This window comes from Paramisgurnus dabryanus, chromosome 6 (assembly GCF_030506205.2).
Source record: "Paramisgurnus dabryanus chromosome 6, PD_genome_1.1, whole genome shotgun sequence".
Taxonomy (NCBI): domain Eukaryota; kingdom Metazoa; phylum Chordata; class Actinopteri; order Cypriniformes; family Cobitidae; genus Paramisgurnus; species Paramisgurnus dabryanus.
The window spans coordinates 564,962-587,918 of NC_133342.1; the positions used below are offsets into that span (position 1 = coordinate 564,962).

General features: G+C 44.3%; 1 protein-coding gene across 1 annotated transcript in view; it reads left to right on the forward strand.

Moving 5' to 3' along the window:
- Nucleotides 1–424: 424 nt before the first annotated feature.
- Nucleotides 425–22,957, forward strand: part of LOC135747146 (guanylate-binding protein 1-like) — a 28,378-nt gene continuing 5,845 nt past the window's right edge. The window contains exons 1-8 of the mRNA XM_065265824.2: nt 425–546; nt 19,740–19,921; nt 20,008–20,135; nt 20,267–20,376; nt 20,465–20,676; nt 20,890–21,132; nt 21,411–21,559; nt 22,142–22,273. Coding sequence (XP_065121896.1) covers nt 542–546; nt 19,740–19,921; nt 20,008–20,135; nt 20,267–20,376; nt 20,465–20,676; nt 20,890–21,132; nt 21,411–21,559; nt 22,142–22,273 — 1,161 coding nt within the window. The 5' untranslated portion in view covers nt 425–541. The remainder of the gene's footprint in view (nt 547–19,739; nt 19,922–20,007; nt 20,136–20,266; nt 20,377–20,464; nt 20,677–20,889; nt 21,133–21,410; nt 21,560–22,141; nt 22,274–22,957) is intronic.

Sequence of the window (22,957 nt, forward strand, 5' to 3'; positions counted from 1 at the left end):
GCTACAAGACGGTGTCGGTGTATGATGTATTTACACGCGTGTCATTCACTCCACGACATAACACTGAGTAAAATAGCAACCATTAACCATTAGCTTTTACCATTTAGCACCCCTACAAAATGAATTTCTGTAGTGTGTTTTGGGAAATATTCCAGTAGGATTTAATTGTCCCAACAATAGAACCCAAGACAGTAGAAACCCAAAGAGACCATATTTACAAACAATAAAATTCCCATTTAAACCATTAAATCTAGTGGGAATTTCTGTGATGATTTCTATTGTTTTTTAGAAGGGAATTGTCATCATCAGTAACTTACCAAATTTGAAACCAAAACTCAAACCCATGGTAAACACTCGCAAAATCACTCCGCTTGCTTTATAAGAAACGATCTTGTTCACAGTTCAGTTCTGTGAGAGACTGCGGGAGAGAAAGAAAGCAACTGTAAGATTGTCTATTGCAGCTCGATTGTCTTCAATTGCAGCTAAAATCCGGAGGCTTCAAAAGCAGAATTTAAACTCAGCAAAGATCATCTGCATCTCAATGAGGTAATCAATAGTCAGATTTAGAAGAGAAAAATTATCTATTAGCCTATACTGTCACATTGTAAAACAATTATATTTTAATTTGTTTATACTTAAGATCTTTACACATGTATGCCAATGCAGTTTTTTCAACCCATTTTCATGAATTGTGTATAAATACGCCCAAGTCTAATTTTGCGTGCATGATACGACAGTCCTTCACATTCACTTAATACCACATACCTTTCGTGTCATTTATGCATTGGTTTCTCAATTTATTTATATTTTTAACCATGGTCGCTTAGGGTTGGGATTAGAATTGGGGTTTAGGTTAGAATGTTTGAATTGTAACAAAGTTGGGGGCACATATAGTACATTTGAATGCTGCTTCACTGAGTAGAACAATTTAAAAGCGAGCACTAACAAAATATGATATAAACTCTGAACGCCACATGTTTAACACAAAATGGACAGCAAAATATTTCACCAGCAAGACAGAAGGGTGTATGTGTGATTTGCCTAAAATTATTGCAACATCCAGCTTTCCTCTGTTTTTAACACATATTTTTTTCATGATAACTGATATGTAATAATTATCAAGCAATGCACTTGAGATCTTTTGACCTTAAGAAAACTCTAAGAAAGGATGTGTACGTTTTTTTTATAAATTTTTTTGTGTTATGCTTTTAACAAATTACTACAAAAATAAAGCCATGGTTAATTATTCTCATGATGATATTGTAATCATGGCGCAGTGGTGTAACAAAGCTGCTCACAAACGAGTGAGGACATGAGAGAGCGGATCCAATTGCAGTGTATTTATTACAAAAAACAAGGTAAGACAAAAAATAACAAACACGACAGGGCACTCGGGGCAACAACGTGACGTATGTACTATTTGTATTTCACTCTTGTGTAATCAATGTATGCGAATAAACACAACTCCAGCATGACGTGCAGTGCGTTACAACGTAGTGCATACATAAACAATGAACTGTAACAAGACAGGGGAACAGGATGTGAATATATACAAAGCAATAACCTATGAGAAGACGAAAACAATGAATAACCATGGTAACAAATGACTAGGTGGAAACAAATCCTCAACATGGGGACATACAGGCAAGACTCAAATCAAACATAATACACAAGATACCACTAGAAACAGTAGACAAAAATAAAAAACATAACAAGGCAGGACATAGTGCAATTACAAAAAACATAACAGACACCCCAACAGTACCCCCCTTAAGGGACAGCTACCAGACGGACCAAGAAGAAAAAAACAAACTAAAGAATAAAAACAAGAGTCCAGGAGGGAGGTGGAACAGAGGTGGAACAGGAAGGGATGGAGGCAAACAAATGTCCAAGACACCATAATAATAATCCAAGGTGGAGCCGCAGGCAGAGACCGAGTCCAAGGCAGAGCAGGAATCCATGGAGAAGCCAGCAGAGCAGGAAGCCAGGGCGGGGCCGGCCAAGCAGAAAGCCAGGGAACCAAGGCGGAGCCACGAGCGGAACCAGAGACCAAGGCAGAGCCGCGGGCAGAACCAGAGACCAGTGCAGTGTGGGAGACCAGGGTGGTCCCTCAGGCAGATCCAGAGACCATAACGGAGCTGGTGGCCAGGGTGGCGCTGAAGAAAGCAGGGATCCAGGTGACACTGGTAACCAAGGTGGCGCTCTGGACCGGTAGACAAGGACAGGAATAAAGAGAGAGACTGGTAAAGCCAAAGAAACAGAACACAGAGCAAAAAGAACAGATTGACTGGTTAGCTTGACTCTGTGTGACTTAGACCAGGCATAACATTCATGGTACCTGGAAGGGGCCATCTTGGGCCAAACAGAGAGTTATTAATTGGCCATTCTAGGTGGGACAGAGAGTTCCAAATGTTCATAGACATCATAACTGGCCACTTTAGAACAAACAACAAGTCCAGGGTCGGTCATATCAGGCAGGGTAAAGAGTACAGAATCTGCCATTTCAGCCGTAATGTGTAGTGGACTCACGTGACCTTAGTGACTCTGATGATTCAACTGAAGCAGGAGATACATCTGGCTCAGTTTCAGACCTTCTAGTCGTGATGGTAGGTGACACAACTTCAAAACTTCCAGCCATGAGAGGGTGTTCAGGAGACTCATGCTCATGAGTTTAATCTCAAACGATTCAAAAAATGAAACGGATCTTTCTGCCATTCTGTGGAGTTCAGACAACTCCACTGAATTGTTAGCCTCAAGTGATTCACTAGGCACACTAGGCAGTTCTCAGGCAGCACACTAGGCAGTTCATCAGGCAGCACACTAGGCAGTTCTTCGGGCAGCACACTTGGCAGTTCGTCGGGCAGTTCACTGGGCAGCACACACACGACAGTTCACTGGGCAGCACACACATGACAGTTCACTGGGGAGCACACAAACAACAGTTCACTGGGCAGCACACACACGACAATTCACTGGGCAGCACACTAGGCAGCTCAAAGGGCAGCATACTAGGCAGTTCACTGGGCAGCATACTAGGCAGTTCACTGGGCAGCACAGTAGGCAGAACTTGAGACACATCACAGGAGACAGACGAGCAGAAAGCAAAACATATACACCCCAGAGCCAAAGCAAATGCAGAAAGTACAGAATTTAATGGACATACCTCTGCCATAAGGAGCAGGGAGCTGGACTTAACTTGGCTATAAATCCTAATTGCCCGCATAGACATCATTTGGGTATCCAACAGACTGGAGATCAGCTGCCGGTTTAAAGCAAAAAATTTAGAAATCGGAAGGGCAGTCAATTGGTGAAACGGATCAGGTGACGTACACACAAAAAACTCAGAAGTTGGGCTTGAGAGGCGCGACCATCACCGGCGTGGGGTTTCTTCGAGAGAAGGGAGTTCGTCGGTTCACCAGTCTGGAACCTCACATCAGGTTATCAGCCACAGAGAATGGCGAGACAGCCATCCCGAAATCAGACATGGGCCCATACAAGAGAGGATCATACCAAATGGCATCCGGGGCACAACTGTTTCGCTTGAAGGTGACAGGCGAATCCGGCTTCCTCCTTCCTCTTTTTATCCCAACACGGGAGGGGAAAGATAAACGTTGGAACAAAAAACTCTTCTTGCGGGACTAGTGAACATACTGAAGACTGCTGGATCCTTAGGGTGACGGTTCTTTCTGTTACAGAGCTGCTCACAAACGAGTGAGGACATGAGAAAGCAAATCCAATTGCAGTGTATTTATTACAAAAACAAGGTAAGACAAAAAATAACAAACACGACAGGGCACTCGTGGCAACAATGTAACATAGTGCATACACAAACAATGAACGTAACAAGACAAGGGAACAGGATGTGAATATATACAAAGCAATAACCTGTGAGAAGACAGAAACAATGAATAACATCTCGGTTACATATGTAAAACTGAAGCAAGGGAACGGAGACGTCACATCGTGACCGACGAATTGGGAACGTGCCTCGTGGGACCAAACTACTAAAACGCAAATTAACTTGGCATGCAAGTATTTGCATCGAGACGGACTAATTGGGAATTGTGAAAAACCCTCCGAATTCACTAAGGAGACGGAGACAGGGGTGTTGGACTGGGGGTAAAACCAGTACTGATTACCAGGGCCCCAAAGGAAGAGAGGGCCCTTGAAAAGTCTGAAATATATTATGGGGTGGGGCATGGGGGCCCATCAGAACAGCCTATACATAGGGCCCGAGGTCTTGTTCAACGCCCCTGGACAGAGACTTAGGTCTTAGCGCAGAAGGCCGGTCACTACTTGCGACAGGTGACGAGAGCGCAAACCGCCTTAGCGATTGATATACGCAACGGTCACAATGCTGTCGGTGCAAACTAATACATCTTTTCCTCATAGCTCTAAGATGATATGAACGAATACCAGATATACAGCCCACAGCTTGCGGCAATTGATGTGCCAGTGCAGTTGGGGTGCTGTCCACACTCCCGAGACTGCTAGCCCGTCGTATTTGGCCCTCCAACCCGTGTTGGAGGCATCTGTGTGTAATACAACATGTCTGGAGACCTGTCTCAAGGACACACCAGCCCGAAGAAACAGCTGGTCTACGATAATGCCTAGCAGGTTGGTCCTATAAAACTCTGTGGCTATCATGTCTTGCAATATCCAAACATCCTTCTTGGATATGAAATTGTTTAACGCCAAAAGTTGCTCTTTTTTAAATAAACTTGCATTCAAAACTACTTAAAACACTATCTAAGGCTGCATTGAAAAGTAACTTCACGTCTGCTCCCACGTTGGATAAACAAAACTGCTTTGGTGTGTTACATAGACGTCGTCAGTGTCTTGTTGCCTCCTCCCCGTTCTGTGATTGGTTCCCTATTTCAGGGGCAAAAAAGGTCCATAGTTTCCATGCTAGACTTGCAACGTGAATAAATTTGCACACGAGGCAGCATGGGGAAACCCAGGCTACTCAAGCTCTGCTCTGGGTGTACAATTTTCCACTCCTCGCTCCCTCCCCATGCCCTCCTTATTAACGCCTCATGCGCTCCACTGTGCATTTTCATTTTCTTTTGAAACAACACCAACCTTGTTGGCTCATTAAAATATCAATCACAACTGAGAATCCATTGCAGTTCTGTAGCAGAATGCGCAATTTATTCTCAGACTCTAATAAAGCATACAGTATGGCAAAAGTGTGTCATGGACCGTGCTGTAGCAAGGTAAATGGTGCAAATTATCTTCAAATTTAAATGTCTTTTTCTGTTGTGGTGGTTTAGGTTGTTCAAGCTGTATTACAGTTTTTCTCAATTGCTAAAACACTATAACCAGGCTTTTGAACTAAAATTTCAAAACCATAACGCCATTTTTCAAGAAGCGCAATCATTTTACTGAACAATAAACACTACTCCCTTGCTTTAACACGAGTCAGATTTGGTGAACTGTTACTTCAAAACTCTACACACAAATCCCTACAATTCTCAGTGCTTACACCATCTGGTTATATGGAAAGCACTAGCATTCCATACTGTTCACTCAAGTCAGCACAGCTTAGGCTCAATTAGCAAACAATTGCCAAGGTGGAAACACTAAGAGTCAAAATTGAACACACATCAATCAGATCCTCCAATAGATAGATAAAAGGGCCTGAATCAGTTCACTGAGCTTTGGAACAATGGATCCACAGAGAAAAGAAGGAATAGGTTGAGGTGAAGGAGGAGGAAGAGGAGGGGGAGAGGAGGAGGCAGAGGAGTAGGGAAAGAAGGAGGACGTGGTGAAAGAGGAGGAAGAGGACGTGGTGAAGGAAGAGGAGGAGGACTTGGAGAACAAAGAGGAGGAGGACTTGGTGAAAGAGGAAGAAGAGGACATGGTGAAGGAGGAGGAAGAGCAGGAGGATGTAGTGAAAGAGGAGGAGTGAGACGAAGGGCAAGGTGTCAAGCAGTCTCAGATGAAATTCGAGCCACTCTAGCTGACCATGTCCTTGTCCATGGTATGACTATGAGGGAGGCTGAGCAATGAGTAAAATGTAATTGGAGTCGCTTCACTGTTGCCTCCATCTTCAGATAACTGCTTCAATCTAGTTTGCGACATTTCTCGTCGTGAATGTTGATCTCTCTTGAACCATAGAGCTGAACCATAACATAACTTTTGTTGAGATGACGCGCGCATCCTCACTACCACACACCCATTACTGCATTGTTTTGGCTTCTTGTTCCCACACAAGGGTTTTCCGTGTATCTTACTAGGTCCTCTTTCCGGCAACAATCTCAGAAGATTTATGGGATGTGTTTGTTTTCACACAGACGTTTGTCTGGCAATTTTAAGGGTATTTTCGGGGACCAAAGGTCTGTGTGAATGGGGTATATGAGGCATAGTTTCAAGAAATGTGTTTAGGCAACTGAGAAAAACTGTAATACTGACCTTTAGATTTTCTTTGACAGTTTTTTCCAATTGCAAACACACTAAAATGACATAAACAGCACAACTATTTAAACTGACACACAGAGAGCAACACCTCTTCTCAAGTCTCCAAAAGTCTAAACACATTTTCTGCTTTACACACATTTTACAATTCACAATGGCACTTTTTAAATGCACTGAACACGGTTCTCTGCACAAGACATAACAATCTTACATAAAGTCACATGTTTGCCTTTTCAAAACACTACCATTCAAAATGACACTACACGAGCTAAATGGCCAATATATGTGCCATCTGCCCAAACACCTGAATGGTTAATTGTTAACACTTCAATCAGGATGTAAGCACTAGAAAAGACCACAGGAACGTCATTGGCCACAGAGCCATTATAGATGTTCCTGGCTAACGTGGTGGGAACATCAAAATATGTGCTGCCATCTCCAATATGGATGGTGTCCTCCACCGTCATGCCAACCTTGATACAACACAGCTCATATTCTCACATTTCTAGAAAGACTCCACAACATTCTCATACCATCAGAGTGTATGAATGATGTAGACCAAAGAAACCGAAATGTTGTAGTATGGCACAACGTGAGCTTTCATCGTGTAGCTCCAGTCCAAAACTGGTTTGCTGACCACCAAACATTTATCTTGCCATTTTTGAACCCCATAGAAGAGTTATATGGAAGGTATATGACCACCAGCCCTTTGTGCGCATGCCTCTTTTGCAGACTATGGAAGAGACATATGATGAGATTGATGTTGGTGCAATTTAGGGATGGATAAGGCACTCAAGGTGCTTCTTCCCTCGATGTCTGGCAAGGGAATATATTGCCTGTGATGTGGACGAGGCGTTATGACTTGTTTGGTGAAAAAAAAAAAAAATCAACAGCATTTGTGTGTATCTGCAAATATTTTTGTGCATGTGAACAATCTAATACATATTTTAGTATTATGGCAAAGCATACTAAAGAAAAGTGCACTTTTCATTATGCCCAACTGTGTGTAGTTGGTTAGACAAAAATCTGGTAATATGAATGAAGTGTATTCCAATTTGTGTCAAAGTTTGATTTTGATAATGTTATATGTAGTTTAGGTTGGAGTGCTTCATTTTGCAGGATATATGTGGTATTTTGCTATTTGGGTGTGTGGTTTTGTATATTGTGTTATGTTTTTTGATAAATCCAGACTAGTTTGCAAAGTTGTGTGTTAGCAATTGGAAAAAACTGTAAAGTGTGAGCGGAAAACTTGATCGTGTTTTCTTGACACGTGTCTTTTAAGATTAACTGTGCTTATTAACTCTTTCGCCGCCAGCGTTTTTAAAAAAAGTTGCCAGCCAGCGCTAGCATTTTTCATGATTTTCACAAAAGTTGAATGCCTTCCAGAAAATTTTCTTCTTCAAATATATAAACATACAACCCTATATCACGAAAATGCGTGACTATTTCACGCATGGACCAGCGTGACAATGTCACGCTTTGCCGCGTTTGAGCGTGAGCATGTCACGCTTTCTGTTTGTGTCACTGTCACGTATTGGTTACTCAACTTTTTTGTCCTATTTTCAAACCATTGTCGCTTCGGTTTAGGGTTAGATTTGGTGCTTGTGTTATATGTCACTTTAAGTATTTGTCACTTTAAGTATTGGTTTATAAAAAAAAAAGATACAATACTTATTCTTTTATATTTTCTAAACTTTAACCAATTGTCACCTGACGTTGGGGTTAGAGTTTGTTTAGGTAAGGGTGTCATTTTATGTAAATCTAACCCTAAACCGAAGCGACAATGGTAAGAAATTAGGACAAAAAAGTTGAGTAACCAATACGTGACAGTGACACAAACAGAAAGCGTGACATGCTCACGCTCAAACGCGGCAAAGCGTGACATTGTCACGCTGGTCCATGCGTGAAATAGTCACGCAATTTCGTGATACTGGGTTGAAACATACAATATACCAAATGAAAGAACAGACCCTCTGCTTTCAAACAAAAAAAAAACGTTCCCTTTCAGTCGGTCACTACGACGTCACGTCGTGACCGACGAATTGGGAACTCGCTTAGAGAGACCAATCTGCTTCGAATACTACTAAAACGCCAATGAACTTGGCATTGAGATATTTGCATAATGCTGGCGCCGCCCCGCCAGGTGCGTATATAAGCAGCAGGTGCAAATAGGGAAATTAGCTTTTATTCGCTTCGAAAGCCTGCAGTATCTGCTACTGAGAAGCTACTCTACTCTGTTGGGATCTGATTGCTGAAGTTGGTTGTACTAGCAGTACCACAGCGGACGCTTCGCTTATTCCACGGCTCTACATCTGTTTGTTGTTTTTGAGTTTAGTGTGTGCGTTGCCTTTCCCTGTGCGCTCATCAACTAAGCATCTGAGTGAATTTCCCTAAAAGAGTGATACGAGAGAGCTTTGTGCCTTGTTAAAGGCAGCCACTCTCTCGTATATCCGGACATCAGCGTCCTTTTCAGGATGGCTTTTCGTCCGTGCGATCTTGGGTGCGGCAAATACATGGGTCCGAAGGACGGTCACGAGCGTTGTCTTTCGTGTTTGGGCATCGAGCACGCAGAGGCAGCGTTCGCTGGGGGTAAGTGTTCTCACTGCGAGAGCATGTCCCTTGTGGATTTGCGCAGACGGTTGTCTTTCCTCCGGGAAAAGCGCAACCCTCGTCATGCGAGTGCTGAACGCCGCCACGGTGCGGCTGTGAAGCTCTCAAAGGACGACCTGCGCATCACTGTGCTGAGCCGAGCGGGGGATTCGTCCTCAGGCTCTCAGCCTCCTCATCCACAGCCGGTTGATGTGCCGATGGAGACTTCAGCGTCGTGTTCTACGATGTCTCTAGAATCCATCGTGCCGCCCTCCGGGTCCACCGACGCCGCAGCATCCGAGGGTGGGCCTCCTCCCCCTGACGTGGACCCCGACGCCCTTCCTCCCTCTGGTCGGGTTGGGACGCCGGAGTTCGATCCAGAGATGGTGGCCGTGCTCGCTCGAGCGGCGGAGACCGTAGGGTTAGAGTGGGTTCCCCCCCCTCAGCCCGAACCGTCCCGCCTGGATGATTGGTTCTTTGGAGCTGCCCGGGTTTCACAACCCTCTCCACCGGTGCCTTTCTTCCCCGAGGTGCACGAGGAGCTGACTAGAACCTGGAAGTCGCCGTTTTCCACGAGATTACGGCCGTTTCAGCCCTCCCCCCTCACCTCCCTCACCAGCGGAGCCGCTAAGGGTTATACGGGGATCCCTCCCGTGGAGCGCGCTGTCGCGATGCAACTGTGTCCGGCACACGCTCCCTCTTGGAAGGACCGCCCAACCCTCCCCTCTCGTGCCTGCAGACAGTCCTCCGGTTTAACGGGCGCTGCCCACCAGGCATGTGGAGAGGCGGCTTCAGCCCTGCACGCAATGGCGTTGCTGCAGGTTCATCAAGCGAAGGCCTTGAGGGATCTGCACGAGGGAGGACACGACTCGCCTGTCCTTTCGGAGCTCCGGGCTGCCACTGATCTGGCTCTTCGCGCTACGAAGGTGACAGCGCAGGCGATTGGTCGTGCCATGTCCACGATGGTGGTCCAGGAACGCCACTTATGGCTATGTCTGGCGGACATGTCGGATGCGGAGAAGAACAAGTTCTTAGACGCTCCCGTGTCCCAGGCTGGTCTCTTCGGTGAGTCGGTGGAGTCTTTTGCCCAGCAGTTCTCCGCCGCCCAGAAGCAGACGGAGGCGATCGCTCAGATCATGCCCCGGCGCAAGCGACCTGCATCTCGCCCTCCAGCGCCGGCGGCCCCGTCTGCTCCTCGCCGAGGGCGCCCTGCGGCGGCTGCCTCCACCCCCCCCACTAGAACATCTTCCAGGCCACGGAGGGGGAACAGCCGTCGGCAGCCCGCCCCGCCCGCCCCACCCGCTTCCCGTGGTAAACGGAAATCGAAGCGGCCCTGAGACGGGCGACCTGGATTCGGATGGGATCACTCTACGGGAGACGGTGATGGCATCGCTCCCTCCACCGGTAGAGGGCCGGGTGGAGAATCTTTGGTTTCGTTTTGTTCTGTTCCGCCGGCTTCTCAGCCGGCACCCACAAAACCACAAAAAGAGTGCATTCCTATTCCTTCTCCAGGTCTCCAGAGGATCGAGAGAGATGTGAGCGGGCATTCACGTGCTCTTCCTCCCTCTCCTCTATCGCCAGCGGGTGTCCTGAGGAGTTCCAGCTCTCCGCTGAGGAGACGGGACCACCAGCACCCTCCTCGGAGTCTGTGCTCTCCGCTGAGGAGACCAGACGACCGTCACCCTCAGCGGGCTCAGGTCAGTGTCACACACACATACTGTAGATGCTTATGCTGTCACAGCAGACGCACCGGCAGTCCCACCTGTCTCGCTTCGCTGCCCCACCGCGGGTACTTCGGTAGTGTCGTTATTTCTCCTCGTACGGTGCCTGGGTGCTTGGCTTCAGTTCCCAGCCCGTTTCGTTGGGTTTTACGCACAATCCGCCTCGGTTACGAATCCGGCACACCCAAAATTCGGGCTTTCGTTTCACTGTAGTGAAAGCGTCCGATGCACATGTACTGCGTGCAAAAATCGATATCCTGTTGGCGAAGGATGTTCGAGCCGGTCCCTCTTACCGAGATGATGATGATGATAGGGTTTTTCCAGCCTTTATCTCATAGTACCCAAAATACGCGGCGGGTTACGATCGATTTGATTTACGCACCGGCTCTACAAAGGGGGTTCTTTTGGACGATAACGCCGAGGCTCGTATTTCAATATTCAGATCGTTTGCAGCCTTAGACCTGTAAGACGTGTACTTTATGTGTCCATCTCCCCTCGCTTTAGACCGTTTTTCGCTCTGCGTCGTGGGGTGGGCATATTAATACTAAGTACATCATTCGAGCTGTCTCTCTCTCTCCGTGTCTCCATGTGCTAGTCACGGCTTTAAAATATCAGAGAGAGGGTTGTTCGCATTCTGCTTTATGTACGTCGACTTATAATAGCCCGTTCTTGGCAGACGTGCGCGAACACAGAGTTAATGCTTCGGCATCTCGCTCGTCTATGTCTTCAGGTCGACTGGGAAAGAGTACTTTGCCCCGCGCAGAGGATCCTTTTTCTCAGTATGGAAACTAGACTCGATCGACTAAAGGGCGTATTTTACAAGAGCGCGCAACCAGTCAGTTCTGACTTGCCTCGGTTTAATTCGAGGGAAGTACGCGGTCCCTCTGAAACAATTTCAGAAGCTCCTGGACATATGACAGCATGCTGCGGTTGTGACACCGCCCGAGCTGCTTCATATGAGACCGCTTCAGCGTTGGCTTACGATCGAGTCTCGAGGAGAGCGTGGCGCACCGGCATACACCGTGTAAACATTACACCTGCGTGTCATTCCAACTTCCCCGTGGTAGACCCGGCATTGCCGATAGACAATGCGCCCCTGAAAGGTCTCCTGGCATTCTGTAGCATGTATGCCCTTAGCACGGGATGATCGCCACGTATGACGGGCTTGCAGTCTCAGGGGTGTGCATAGCACCCCAACTGCCGCGAGCGGTGCGCTGTATATCTGGGACTTGTACGCTCCGCTATGGAGATGCGAGGGAAGGATGTACTAGCCGACACCAATAACATTGCGACTGTTGCGTTATTTACCGTTAAGGCGGTTTTGCGCTCTCGTCACCTGTCGCATCTCGCTCGTCATCTCCTCCTTTGGAGTCAGAAGCTTCTGAGGTCCCTTCGTGCCATTCACATTCCGGGCTCGCTCAATACAGCAGCGGACGCGCTTCTCGAGCTGCGCGCCCCGGCGAATGGCGACTCCACCCCCAGACGGTCCAGCTAATTTGGAAGAAGTTCGGTTGTGCGTAGATAGATCTGTTTGCGTCGCCGGACGATACCCACTGTCGCCTATTTTATTCACTAACCGAGGGCAGCCTCGGCGTGGATGCGTTGGCACACAGCTGGCCTCGGGGGATGCGCAAATACGCATTCCTTCCAGTGAGCTTAATCGCACAGACACTGTGCAAAGTCAGGCAGGACGAGGAGAGCCTTTTATTAATCGTCCGTACTGGACGACTGGGAATTGGTTTTTCATAGTTAATGCTCCTCGCGACAGCCCTCCCTGGCGGATTCCCCTGAGGAAGGACTTTCTTTCTTAGGAAGGGGCACATTGGCACTCGCGCCCCGACCCGTGGGATCTCCATGTATGGTCGTTGAGCGCGCGCAAGGTTTAGGTGATTTATCGCAGACGGTATCTAACACCATCGACGCGGTTCGAGCACCGTCCACAAGACGGGCTTACGCGCTTAATGAAACCTTTTTCGTCACCTGGTGCTCTTTGCAATGCGAGGACCCCAGAGAATGCCCCATTAACATTGTGCTTTATATCTTCAACATAGGTTAGATGGTAGGCTGTCCCTTCGCCATTAAAGTTGATATCGCCGCTATTTCTGCTCGTCACTCACTCACTTATCAACGGCAGATCAGTTGGCCAGCATGATTTGGTTATTACACTATAAGAGGCGCTCGCAGGCTAAACCCCTCGCGCCCTCCTTCTATTCCTCCTTGGGACCTGTCCATGGTGCTGAAAGCCCTTCAGGCCCCCCCGTTCGAGCCTTTGCAGTCTGCGAGTCTGAAGCTTTTATCAATGAAAGCTCTGACCCTGCTAGCTTTGGCCTCAGTGAAGAGAGTAGGGGATTTACATGCATTCTCTGTTGACGACTCGTGCCTTCAGTTTGGTCCTGCTGCCTCAAGCGTAACATTGAGGCCCAGACCAGGCTACGTGCCCAAAGTTCCCACCACTCCTTTCAGAGATAAGGTGGTGAGCTTGCAAGCGCTGCCCCCGGAGGACGCAGACCCAACCATGGCTTTGTTGTGCCCCGTACGCGCACTGCGACTCTACGTGGTTCGCACGCAAAGCCTCAGGACCTCAGACCAGCTCTTTGTTTGTTATGGTGGCCAGCAGAAAGGGAAAGCTGTCACTAAGCAGAGGATGTCTCATTGGATAGTTGATACTATCGCCCTGGCTTATAATCTTCAGGGTATTCCTTGCCCCTTTAATTTGAGAGCGCACTCCACACGGAGTGTTGCCTCATCTTGGGCTTTAGCTCGTGGTTCCTCGCTAACAGACATCTGTAGAGCTGCTGGTTGGGCGACACCTAATACGTTCATTAGATTTTACAGTGTTCGTATCGAGCCTGTATCCTCTCGTGTTCTTTCCTCACCAGGGAGGGCACGGAGAGCAGACTCGCATGTCGGCTTGCAGCCTCCAACTGATGCTTCATAACTGTGTCAGTATGGAAGGCCTTCAGAGCAAAAATGCGTAATGGTTTGAATTGCTCTTCCTCCGCTGCCTTGGCAGCCTTTGTTGCGGAGCATTGGCTGTCAGCCTTCACTAGCTGTATCCTCGCGAACCTACGTGTCTGGCTCGGGCTCCACATTGTGTCCCACCGGGTTCCATTGTGAGTATTTTTCCGTGGGGTTAATCCTACTAGCCCACGTTTCCCTTAGCAGAGCACTGCTTTGCTTACACAGCCACGGCTGTCTTATTTCCTCAACTACGGTTGACTTTCGCCCACCATTAGCCCTTAAGACGGGTGGTGGCTTCCGCAGCGTTCCTATCCCGCTCAGGTAGGGCGCTTCCCAGTCGCTGGCACTTCTGTGGGGTTAAAGGAACATCTAGTGCCCGGCCTTCTGCCTTAAAACCTACCTCCTCCTCCTTAAGTGGAACCGGAGGGCTTTTACGCAGTCACTGGAAGAGGTCAGCCCCTAGTGGCGTTTTGATAGGGATTCCCAATTCGTCGGTCACGACGTGACGTCGTAGTGACCGACTGAAAGGGAACGTCTCGGTTACGGATGTAACCCTCGTTCCCTGAAGGAGGGAACGGAGACGTCACGTCCCGTCGCCACAGGTGCTGCCACCTGCTGTTACGGCCGGTCACACTTTCCGGCTTTCTCAGCGAATAAGAAGCTAATTTCCCTATTTGCACCTGCTGCTTATATACGCACCTGGCGGGGCGGCGCCAGCATTATGCAAATATCTCAATGCCAAGTTCATTGGCGTTTTAGTAGTATTCGAAGCAGATTGGTCTCTCTAAGCGAGTTCCCAATTCGTCGGTCACGACGTGACGTCTCCGTTCCCTCCTTCAGGGAACGAGGGTTACATCCGTAACCGAGACGTTTCATCCTACCTTCAGTAGTTCTTTTGTAATCAGCATTTGAATATGGGTAGGTTTCTGCAAAAACACCACATTTTGAGCAAAAAGCAGAGATTTTTCAATTTTTGTGACAGACTTTTCATAGAGATCCCATTCAGAGCAATCTTTAAAACAGACACGGACATGCAGCAGCTTGCCATAGGGCAATACTTTTGGGTTTAAAAAGTTGCGGAAGGGCGCCACCTAGTGGATAATAGTGGTATTGCGGAAAGACGGAAATACTTGTCATTGGTGGGGAAGCGTTTTCTCTTGATTGACGAGATATCTCGTCAATGGCGGCAAAAGAGTTAATAACTTATGAATTTGTCCATTATATAATGCAGAGGCGGAAATCGCGAGGGGGTCTGTAAAATATATGATTAAAAACATGTATATAATATATATGTAACATGACACATATAGATGTTTGTGGAAGCACTAGGTAACAATACAAGACAAATGCAATTGGGGTCAAAATATGTTTAGAAACATTTTCAGTGCCCCTCCCTTGCCTCACAGTGGTTTTGGTCCTGGCTCCTGATTGAGGGATAGTGGAGCATTTTCAGAGCGAGAGAAAATCACAACGCTCCGACATTCAAAAAAATCGTTCCTCGCTCCTGGGGGAGTGGAAAAAGTTTAAGTAATATATATATATATTATATATATATATGTATATATATAGTAATGAGGCACCTTGAGACGGAAGAACCATTTGCATACACCACAATATAGAAAAGGCAGTCTTGTAGTCAATAAACAATCCAAAAGGTCGGGGCAGGCAGCAAGCAATCGTAATAACAAAGAACAAATCAAAAACGGTAACCAGATAAACACAGACAGGGTAAACGCTCAGAAATGACAGACAGAGCAAATCAAGACTTCGCACTGAGGTAGCATTTGGGTCTGGCTTAAATAGGCGGTCTTTGATGTGGATCAGGGGGCAGGCAATCAGTTCCGGTATGTAGGTTTGTGGGTAGTGTAGTTTGACCAACGCTAATATTCGGGGGATGCTCCCTCTGGTGGCGATCGGGAGGTGGAGCAGGCGTCTCGTTCATAACAGGTATGTATGTATATACAGTTAAAAGAAAAAGTATGTGAACCCTTTGGGCTTACTTGGATTTCTTCATAAATTGGTCCTAAAATGTGTTCTGATCTTCATCTAAGTCACAACAATAGAGAAATACAGTCTGCTTAAACTAATCTCGCACAAACATTATACATTTTCATGTTTTTATTGAACACAACATGTAAACATTCATAGTGCAGGGTGGAAAAAGTATGTGAAACCCTAGGCTAATGACTTCTCCAAGAGCTAATTGGAGCCAGGAGTCAGCCAACCTGGGGTCCGATCAATGTGATGAGATTGGATGTGTTGATTAAAGCTGCCCTGTCCAATAAAAAACACCACAGTTTTGAGTTTGCTGTTCTGAAGAAGCATTGTCTGATTGAACCATGCCTCATACAAAAGAGCTCTCAGAAGACCTACGATCAAGAATTGTTGACTTACATAAAGCTGGAAAGGGCTACAAAAGTACATCTAAAAGCCTTGATGTCCATGTGTCCACTGTAAGACAGATTGTCTACAAATGGAGAAAGTTCAGCACGGTTGCTACACTCCCTAGGCGTGGTTGTCCTTTAAAGATGACTGCAAGAGCACAGCGCAGAATGCTCAATGAGGTGAAGAAGAATCCTAGAGTGTCAGCTAAAGACTTACAGAAATCTCTGGCACATGTTAACATTTTTGTTGACAAATCTACAATAAGGAAAACATTAAACAAGAATGGACTTAATGGGAGGACACCACGGAGGAAGCCACTGCTGTCCAAAAAAAACATTGCAGCAATGTTTTTGAAGTTGCAAAAGAGCACCTGGATGTTCTACAGCACTACTGGCGAAACATTCTGTGGACAGATGAAACCAAAATTGAGTTGTTTGGAAGGAACACACAACGCTATGTGTGGAAAACAAAAGGCACAGCACACCAACATCAAAACCTCATCGCAACTGTGAAATATGGTGAAGGGGCCATCATGGTTTGGGGCTGCTTTGCTGCCTCAGGCCCTGGACGGATTACTGTCATCGATGGAAAAATGAATTCCAAAGTTTATCAAGACATTTTGCAGGAAAACTTAAGACCATCTGTCCGCCAACTGAAGCTTAACAGAAGATGGACGATTCAACAGGACAACGACCCAAAGCATAGAAGTAAATCAACAACAGAATGGCTTCAACAGAAGAAAATACGCCTTCTGGAGTGGCCCAGTCAGAGTCCTGACCTCAACCTGATTGAGATGCTGTTGCATGACCTCAAGAGAGCGATTCACACCAGACATTCCAAGAATATTGCTGAACTGAAACACTTTTGTGAAGAGGAATGGTCTAAAATTTCTCCTGACCGTTGTGCAGGTCTGATCTGCAACTATAGGAAACGTTTGGTTGAGGTTATTGCTGCCAAAGGAGGGTCAACCAGTTATTAAACCCAAAGGTTCACATATTTTTTTCACCCTGCACTATGAATGTTTACATGTTGTGTTCAATAAATAATATAATATATATATATATATATATATGGCCATTAACCATGTCTTCGTCCATTTTTTTATGCACACCACACTATATGTCTTTCAGGTGATCAGATTGAACTTGCATGGGCAGTAAATATGTAAAGATACAGGAAGTAAGCCTAACACTGGATTCAGACATAACTTGATGCCTTCCTGCCTTAGAATGCTGCCTCCGAAGCCAGCATTTTAGAGCTCCCGGACACAGCCATAGTATTGTAAAAACAGTAGGCAAAAAGAACCCGAATGATCTACTACTTCTGTCAAGATCCCGAAGTGTTCATTTGATGGACCCTTTACTATTCCATGAGCCCCCGGGAAAGGAGTTATCCAACGAAGAAGATGATGATGTGTTGTTTTATGCAAAAATGTCCAAAAGCGTTAATGTGGCTCTATTCAAATACAAATACATCTATTAAACAGCTGTCTCTTGTGGTTAAATTGTGCTAGTTTAATGTCATTCCAGTTAACGACTAACTTGGTGTTATGATGACGTATGTCACGTAATGTATCAACATGGCGGATGTAGTATGTCCGAATTCATTAATACTATCCATATTCACATAATACCTACTGTTGTAATGGTCGATAAGTAGGTACTTCATCTAAATCAGTACGTATTGTCACAATATGCAGTTTCAGACACAGCCCCGCTCTCTCTCTTGCATGCACACTCGTTCTTTCTCACGCACTTTCTTTCTCGTATATTGGCTCCATCTTGTGCGATTGTTCATTCTTTCGCTATTTGCTTACTTTTGTCAACTCACTTGAATGAAATGCAGGTCACATTTCGAGAGTGGGCTACCATACCTGCCAATCACGGCACGTTCTATCCATCTTTATATAGCTTGTTTGTAGTCACGTGATTTTGATGACGCATGAAATTCAGGTGGAGGTCAGGAAGTGAAAAGGCACGATGGAAAAGGTTTTATTGCACAGGTTTACCATCATTGCAAGAGAAAAATATAAAAAACATCACATCGACTGATGTTGGTTATTATAAGCCATTATTTTAGGGTTAGGGTTAAGGAGATGAGTGTTATCATCTTGAAGGAGATGAGTATTATCCAGACATTATTGGTAAGAAAAGCCTCTATTACTTAGGAGCAAACACGTATGAGGTGTTTCTGGAAGGTTTAAATACATATTGTGTTATCTTTAAATAATTATTATGTGACTTACATCAGGTGACCTGAAAATGGGTAAAACGTTATCCTCTTGATGTTAATCGTACATGTGACAAACTTAAACTAACAGATTCTGTGAGCTGAATTTTTTTTTTGAGTTTTTTTGTTAACATTACATAATTAAAACACACTTACGTTCCAGTCTATAGATCACAAGAGCGAGAATTTCCTAAAAAAGTTGGAAATGCCTTGGGATATTTCAGTTTGAGGCGTTTTATGTAGGTGTCATGAACATTCAAGAACAGAACCCAGATGCAGGTGACAGATGAACACTCAGACTTTAATTGACACTAACCAAGAGAACAAAAACCCATGAGAGGGCAAAACAACATGACTAGATTAACAAGACATAAAACAGACTAGACTAACTTGACTTAATAAACTTGACTCAAAACTTAACATTGAACTTGACTAATACAAACTTGATTTATACAGAGTTCATACAAAGAGTAAAATGACCAGAGGCTTACAAAACGAACAAGCACATGACAGCAAACACAAGGGGATTAAATAAGGGAGCAAATCAAGAAGGGGGCATGTGACATGAATCAAACAATAACAAGGTGATTAAAAATGAGACAAGACGGCGGGGTCAGGAGACGAGACAAGGCACATGGACTGAAAAAACAAAGCCAGTGCCTTCACACAAAACATGGGACTGCCATGATTCTGTCACTGACTTAAAATATCTGACTTAAAAACTGTGACCTGAGGACAGGACCATAGGTCTCTGGATCAGCGATCTCTTCAGAAATGAGAACGAACTTTGTAGCTAGGCAGATGTTATACATGCACAAACAGCTAAATAGCCAACTATATAAAAACAGAAAACTCGAAATCGTATTATTTTAACCTCTTAAACGTTTACTGATTGTGATTGGATGAAAGCTGTTGGATATCATTATCAAGTGTCATGATCAGCATTGCTGCGGCTGCTTGTGGCGCTGCAAGAACTGGCAGGTGGATGACATCAAGCATGAAGTCGAACAAGCCTGTTGTATCAGTCACTGGTTAGATCAGCGTAGCAGTCAAAAAACGGGACGCAATACGTCCCGTATGGGACAAAACAATTTGCCTCAAAATACGGGACGTCCCGGCTAATACGGGACAGTTGGCAACCTTAGTACCAGGGTACAGTATGATCACACTAGCCAACCTTACTGTGTGGCCAAACATACTTGAGTACAGTACGGTTCACATAATGAAAGTACACCCATAGAAACAATTTCACAGAGAAATGTACTGGAATGATGGCCTTTATATTTGATTATCAAACATTTTGATTAAGAACTAAATGTTTTTAAAGGTGATTTAGTTTCTTGTTAACAAATTTACAACACTTAAACTCAAATGTTTTTGTACTGAACAAAAAGGCTCAAAACCATTTTTTTTTCTTGATTTGCCTCTTTTGCACAGAGTCATGATGTCAGGACCAGTATGTTTGATTGAAAGTGATAAAAATGGAAAGTTTCATTTGAGAAAAGAGGCCAAAGACATTCTGGATGGAATTAATGAGCCAGTGGTGGTGGTGTCTGTAGTTGGACTCTACCGTACTGGAAAGTCTTATCTTATGAATCGCCTTGCAGGACAACAGTCAGGTGAGATAAAATGCAAAAACTCTTTTTCTGTATGATAACAAGGACAAAGCATTATGTTTGAGAATTTTTTAATGAACACTTCACAGGCTTTGCTCTTGGCAACACCATTGAGTCGAAGACCAAAGGTATCTGGATGTGGTGCGTCCCTCACCCATCTAAAACAGGACAGAATCTGGTGCTGCTGGACACAGAAGGACTGGGTGACGTAGACAAGGTGCACTGAAAAATAATGCCATGTTACTATAACTTAACAATAAATTAATTTAATAAGTAATAATACATTAAATTAATAAGTAAACATAAAAAGTGTCCACAAGTATGTCAACACAAGAGATGTTGTTTCAGGGAGACTCTAAGAATGACGGCTGGATCTTCTGTCTGGCGGTTTTGCTCAGCAGCACCCTGGTGTACAACAGCAGAGGAACCATTGATAATGATGCAGTGCAAAAGCTCCAGTATCCTTTATCATCTTACATACATTACCCTCTTCCTCTTGTGCATACACACACTTACAAAATGCTGTTATTCCTCAATGTACTTCAGCTATGTTACTAATCTTGCTGAGCAAATCAAGATCAAATCCCTATCATCTCCATCAGAAGAAGATGATGTGGGAGGGGAAGATGATTATAAGTTTGTGTGCTTTTTCCCATCATTTGTCTGGTCTGTGAGGGATTTCACCTTGGAATTAGAAATTGCTGGAAAGCAAGTGACAGAGGATGAGTACCTCGACTTTGCCCTGAATTTAAAACATGGTATGTCTGGCAATATCATCTTTTCACCCACAAAATGCTGCTGTGCTTTGAGGCGAATTTAATAGACTTCTATCAGCAGTTGTGGATGTTAGTCTGAAATGCTTTATTTCACACATCATGCACCAGTATATCTTGTTTGTGCTACTGTGTAGAAGACCAATTCAGTTTAATGCATTGATTTATTACGGTTGTCTCCTGAACAATCTTCTTTAGGTAAAAGCAGAAATGTCAGTGACTACAACCTGCCTCGTGAATGTATTCGGAGTTATTTCCCTTCCCGGAAGTGTTTTGTTTTCCAATCTCCAGCCTCACCGGAAAGCATGAAGCGTTTGGAGAGCTTAAAAGAGCAGGACCTTGTGCCAGCTTTCATGGAGGCCACAAGTCGTTTCTGTGATTACATCTTTGCGGAAAGTGGTGTGAAAACACTGAAAGGGGGTCATAAAGTTACTGGGAAAAGTACGCGTTTTATCAATTTTCAGCTTTATTAAGGATCTCTTATCGAAAATAGATGACAGTGTTTAAAACAGAACCTGGTTAAAACATTGCTGTTTAAACTTTTAGCAGTATACGGTATGCAGTCTAACAGATCAAATTGACTGGGCTAATCAAGTAATCACATTTTATGAATGAATTACATTTTTATGTTTCTTGAACTTATTGATCTTTGTCTTAATGGCTGAAAATACAATGGGCATGGAGTCTATTTTTAACAGTTTTTGTATGTGTGATTTTAGTGTTTGGTAATCTGGCTCAGATTTATGTAGACACAATCAACAGTGGTAATGTGGCCTGTCTGGACAATGCAGTGGTTGCTCTTGCAAATCAAGAGAATCAGGCAGCTGTTGAAGAAGCTTTAAAAGTTTATAAGAGTGGCATGGAAGAGGTAAGACAGAGGAGAGCAGGGACGAAAGTACCCTGTTTTAGACAGAAATATATTTTTGCTGTGGTTAATAACTCACAAGTGTGGTCTATCAGTACTAGGTGGAATTTTGAACAAATGTAAAATGCATCAGTATAATTTCACTTTCGAACATAAGTAGCATATTGTTACATTCGACCCTGTCAGTTGGGAAAAAAGTAACACATGGGTCAAAAGTAAAACAACAGAACAAGGCAGATTTTTGTGTTACTCTCATATTTTGTTGTTTATCTTGGTAAAAAAAAATATTAAATTACATTTTAATTATACATTTTAAATTGAATTTAAATTTTAAGCTAAAATAAAAAATACAATCATCTCGAGATTAAAGTCATTATATAGACAAAATCATACAAAAATCAACGAATGTGGTCATATGAATTAATACAAATCAGCCAACTCGTAAAATAATTACGAACCTATTCGCTTAAGATGAAAATTCTTGATATTTAGTAGCTCTGGTTAAAAGTGTCAAAATTAACTTGAAAATTCAGGTCCGCAGAATACAAGTGCGCAAGCAGCATGTAAAGTCTAAGTGTTTTCTAGGTGAAAAAGAAGTTTCCAGTAAATGTGACTGATGTTACCCAAGAGCATCAGAGCGTCAGCAGTCTGGCCACATCTGAGTTCATTAAACGTTCCTTTAAAGATGACAATCAAGAGTACCTTAAGAAGTTGGAGGTGAGTTCTAGATATAAACACAATATTGTATCGATATAAGAACAATGTAACTATTTTAGAAAATACCAAAAGTATGCAAAGCTTTTTTCTGTGCACGCTACATTAAGTAATATTTATGCACACATCTGCATATTTTCATATATTGTACTGTATAAATTATTGAAAGCTCACATTACATTTATGCATTTAGCAGATACCTACAAGATATACTTACATGAGATTTTGTGTTCTCTGAGGATCAATCTCATGACCTTTGCACTGCCATTGCAAAGCTCTACCAATTAAGCTACAGAAACACTTTAAGCTGCATATTTAATATGCAGGTTATACAGCACTGTAAATTAGGCAAACCTTTGTTAAAATATACAATAAATAAGATGAGGTACATTGGTTTATGCTTTTTGAGTCACCACAAGGTAATTTGTGGGTGGAGTCTGGTGGGCAAGCAGTCACCTGTGGGTGTGTACTCAGGTGTGTAAAGTTCAATTTATACTTTTGCGTAGCCTACACATAGATGCAAAGTATTGCAATTCATTGACTGGCTTCCAGAGGCTGGCTCCTAAATGGAGTCAATTCTCATAGACCCCCATGTTAAAATGCCCAACTTTACAGCAGAAATAAATATGTTTACAGCCTGGTACAAAAAGTGTTTTTGGTCTATATAGCTACTTTTGCCCTTCATGA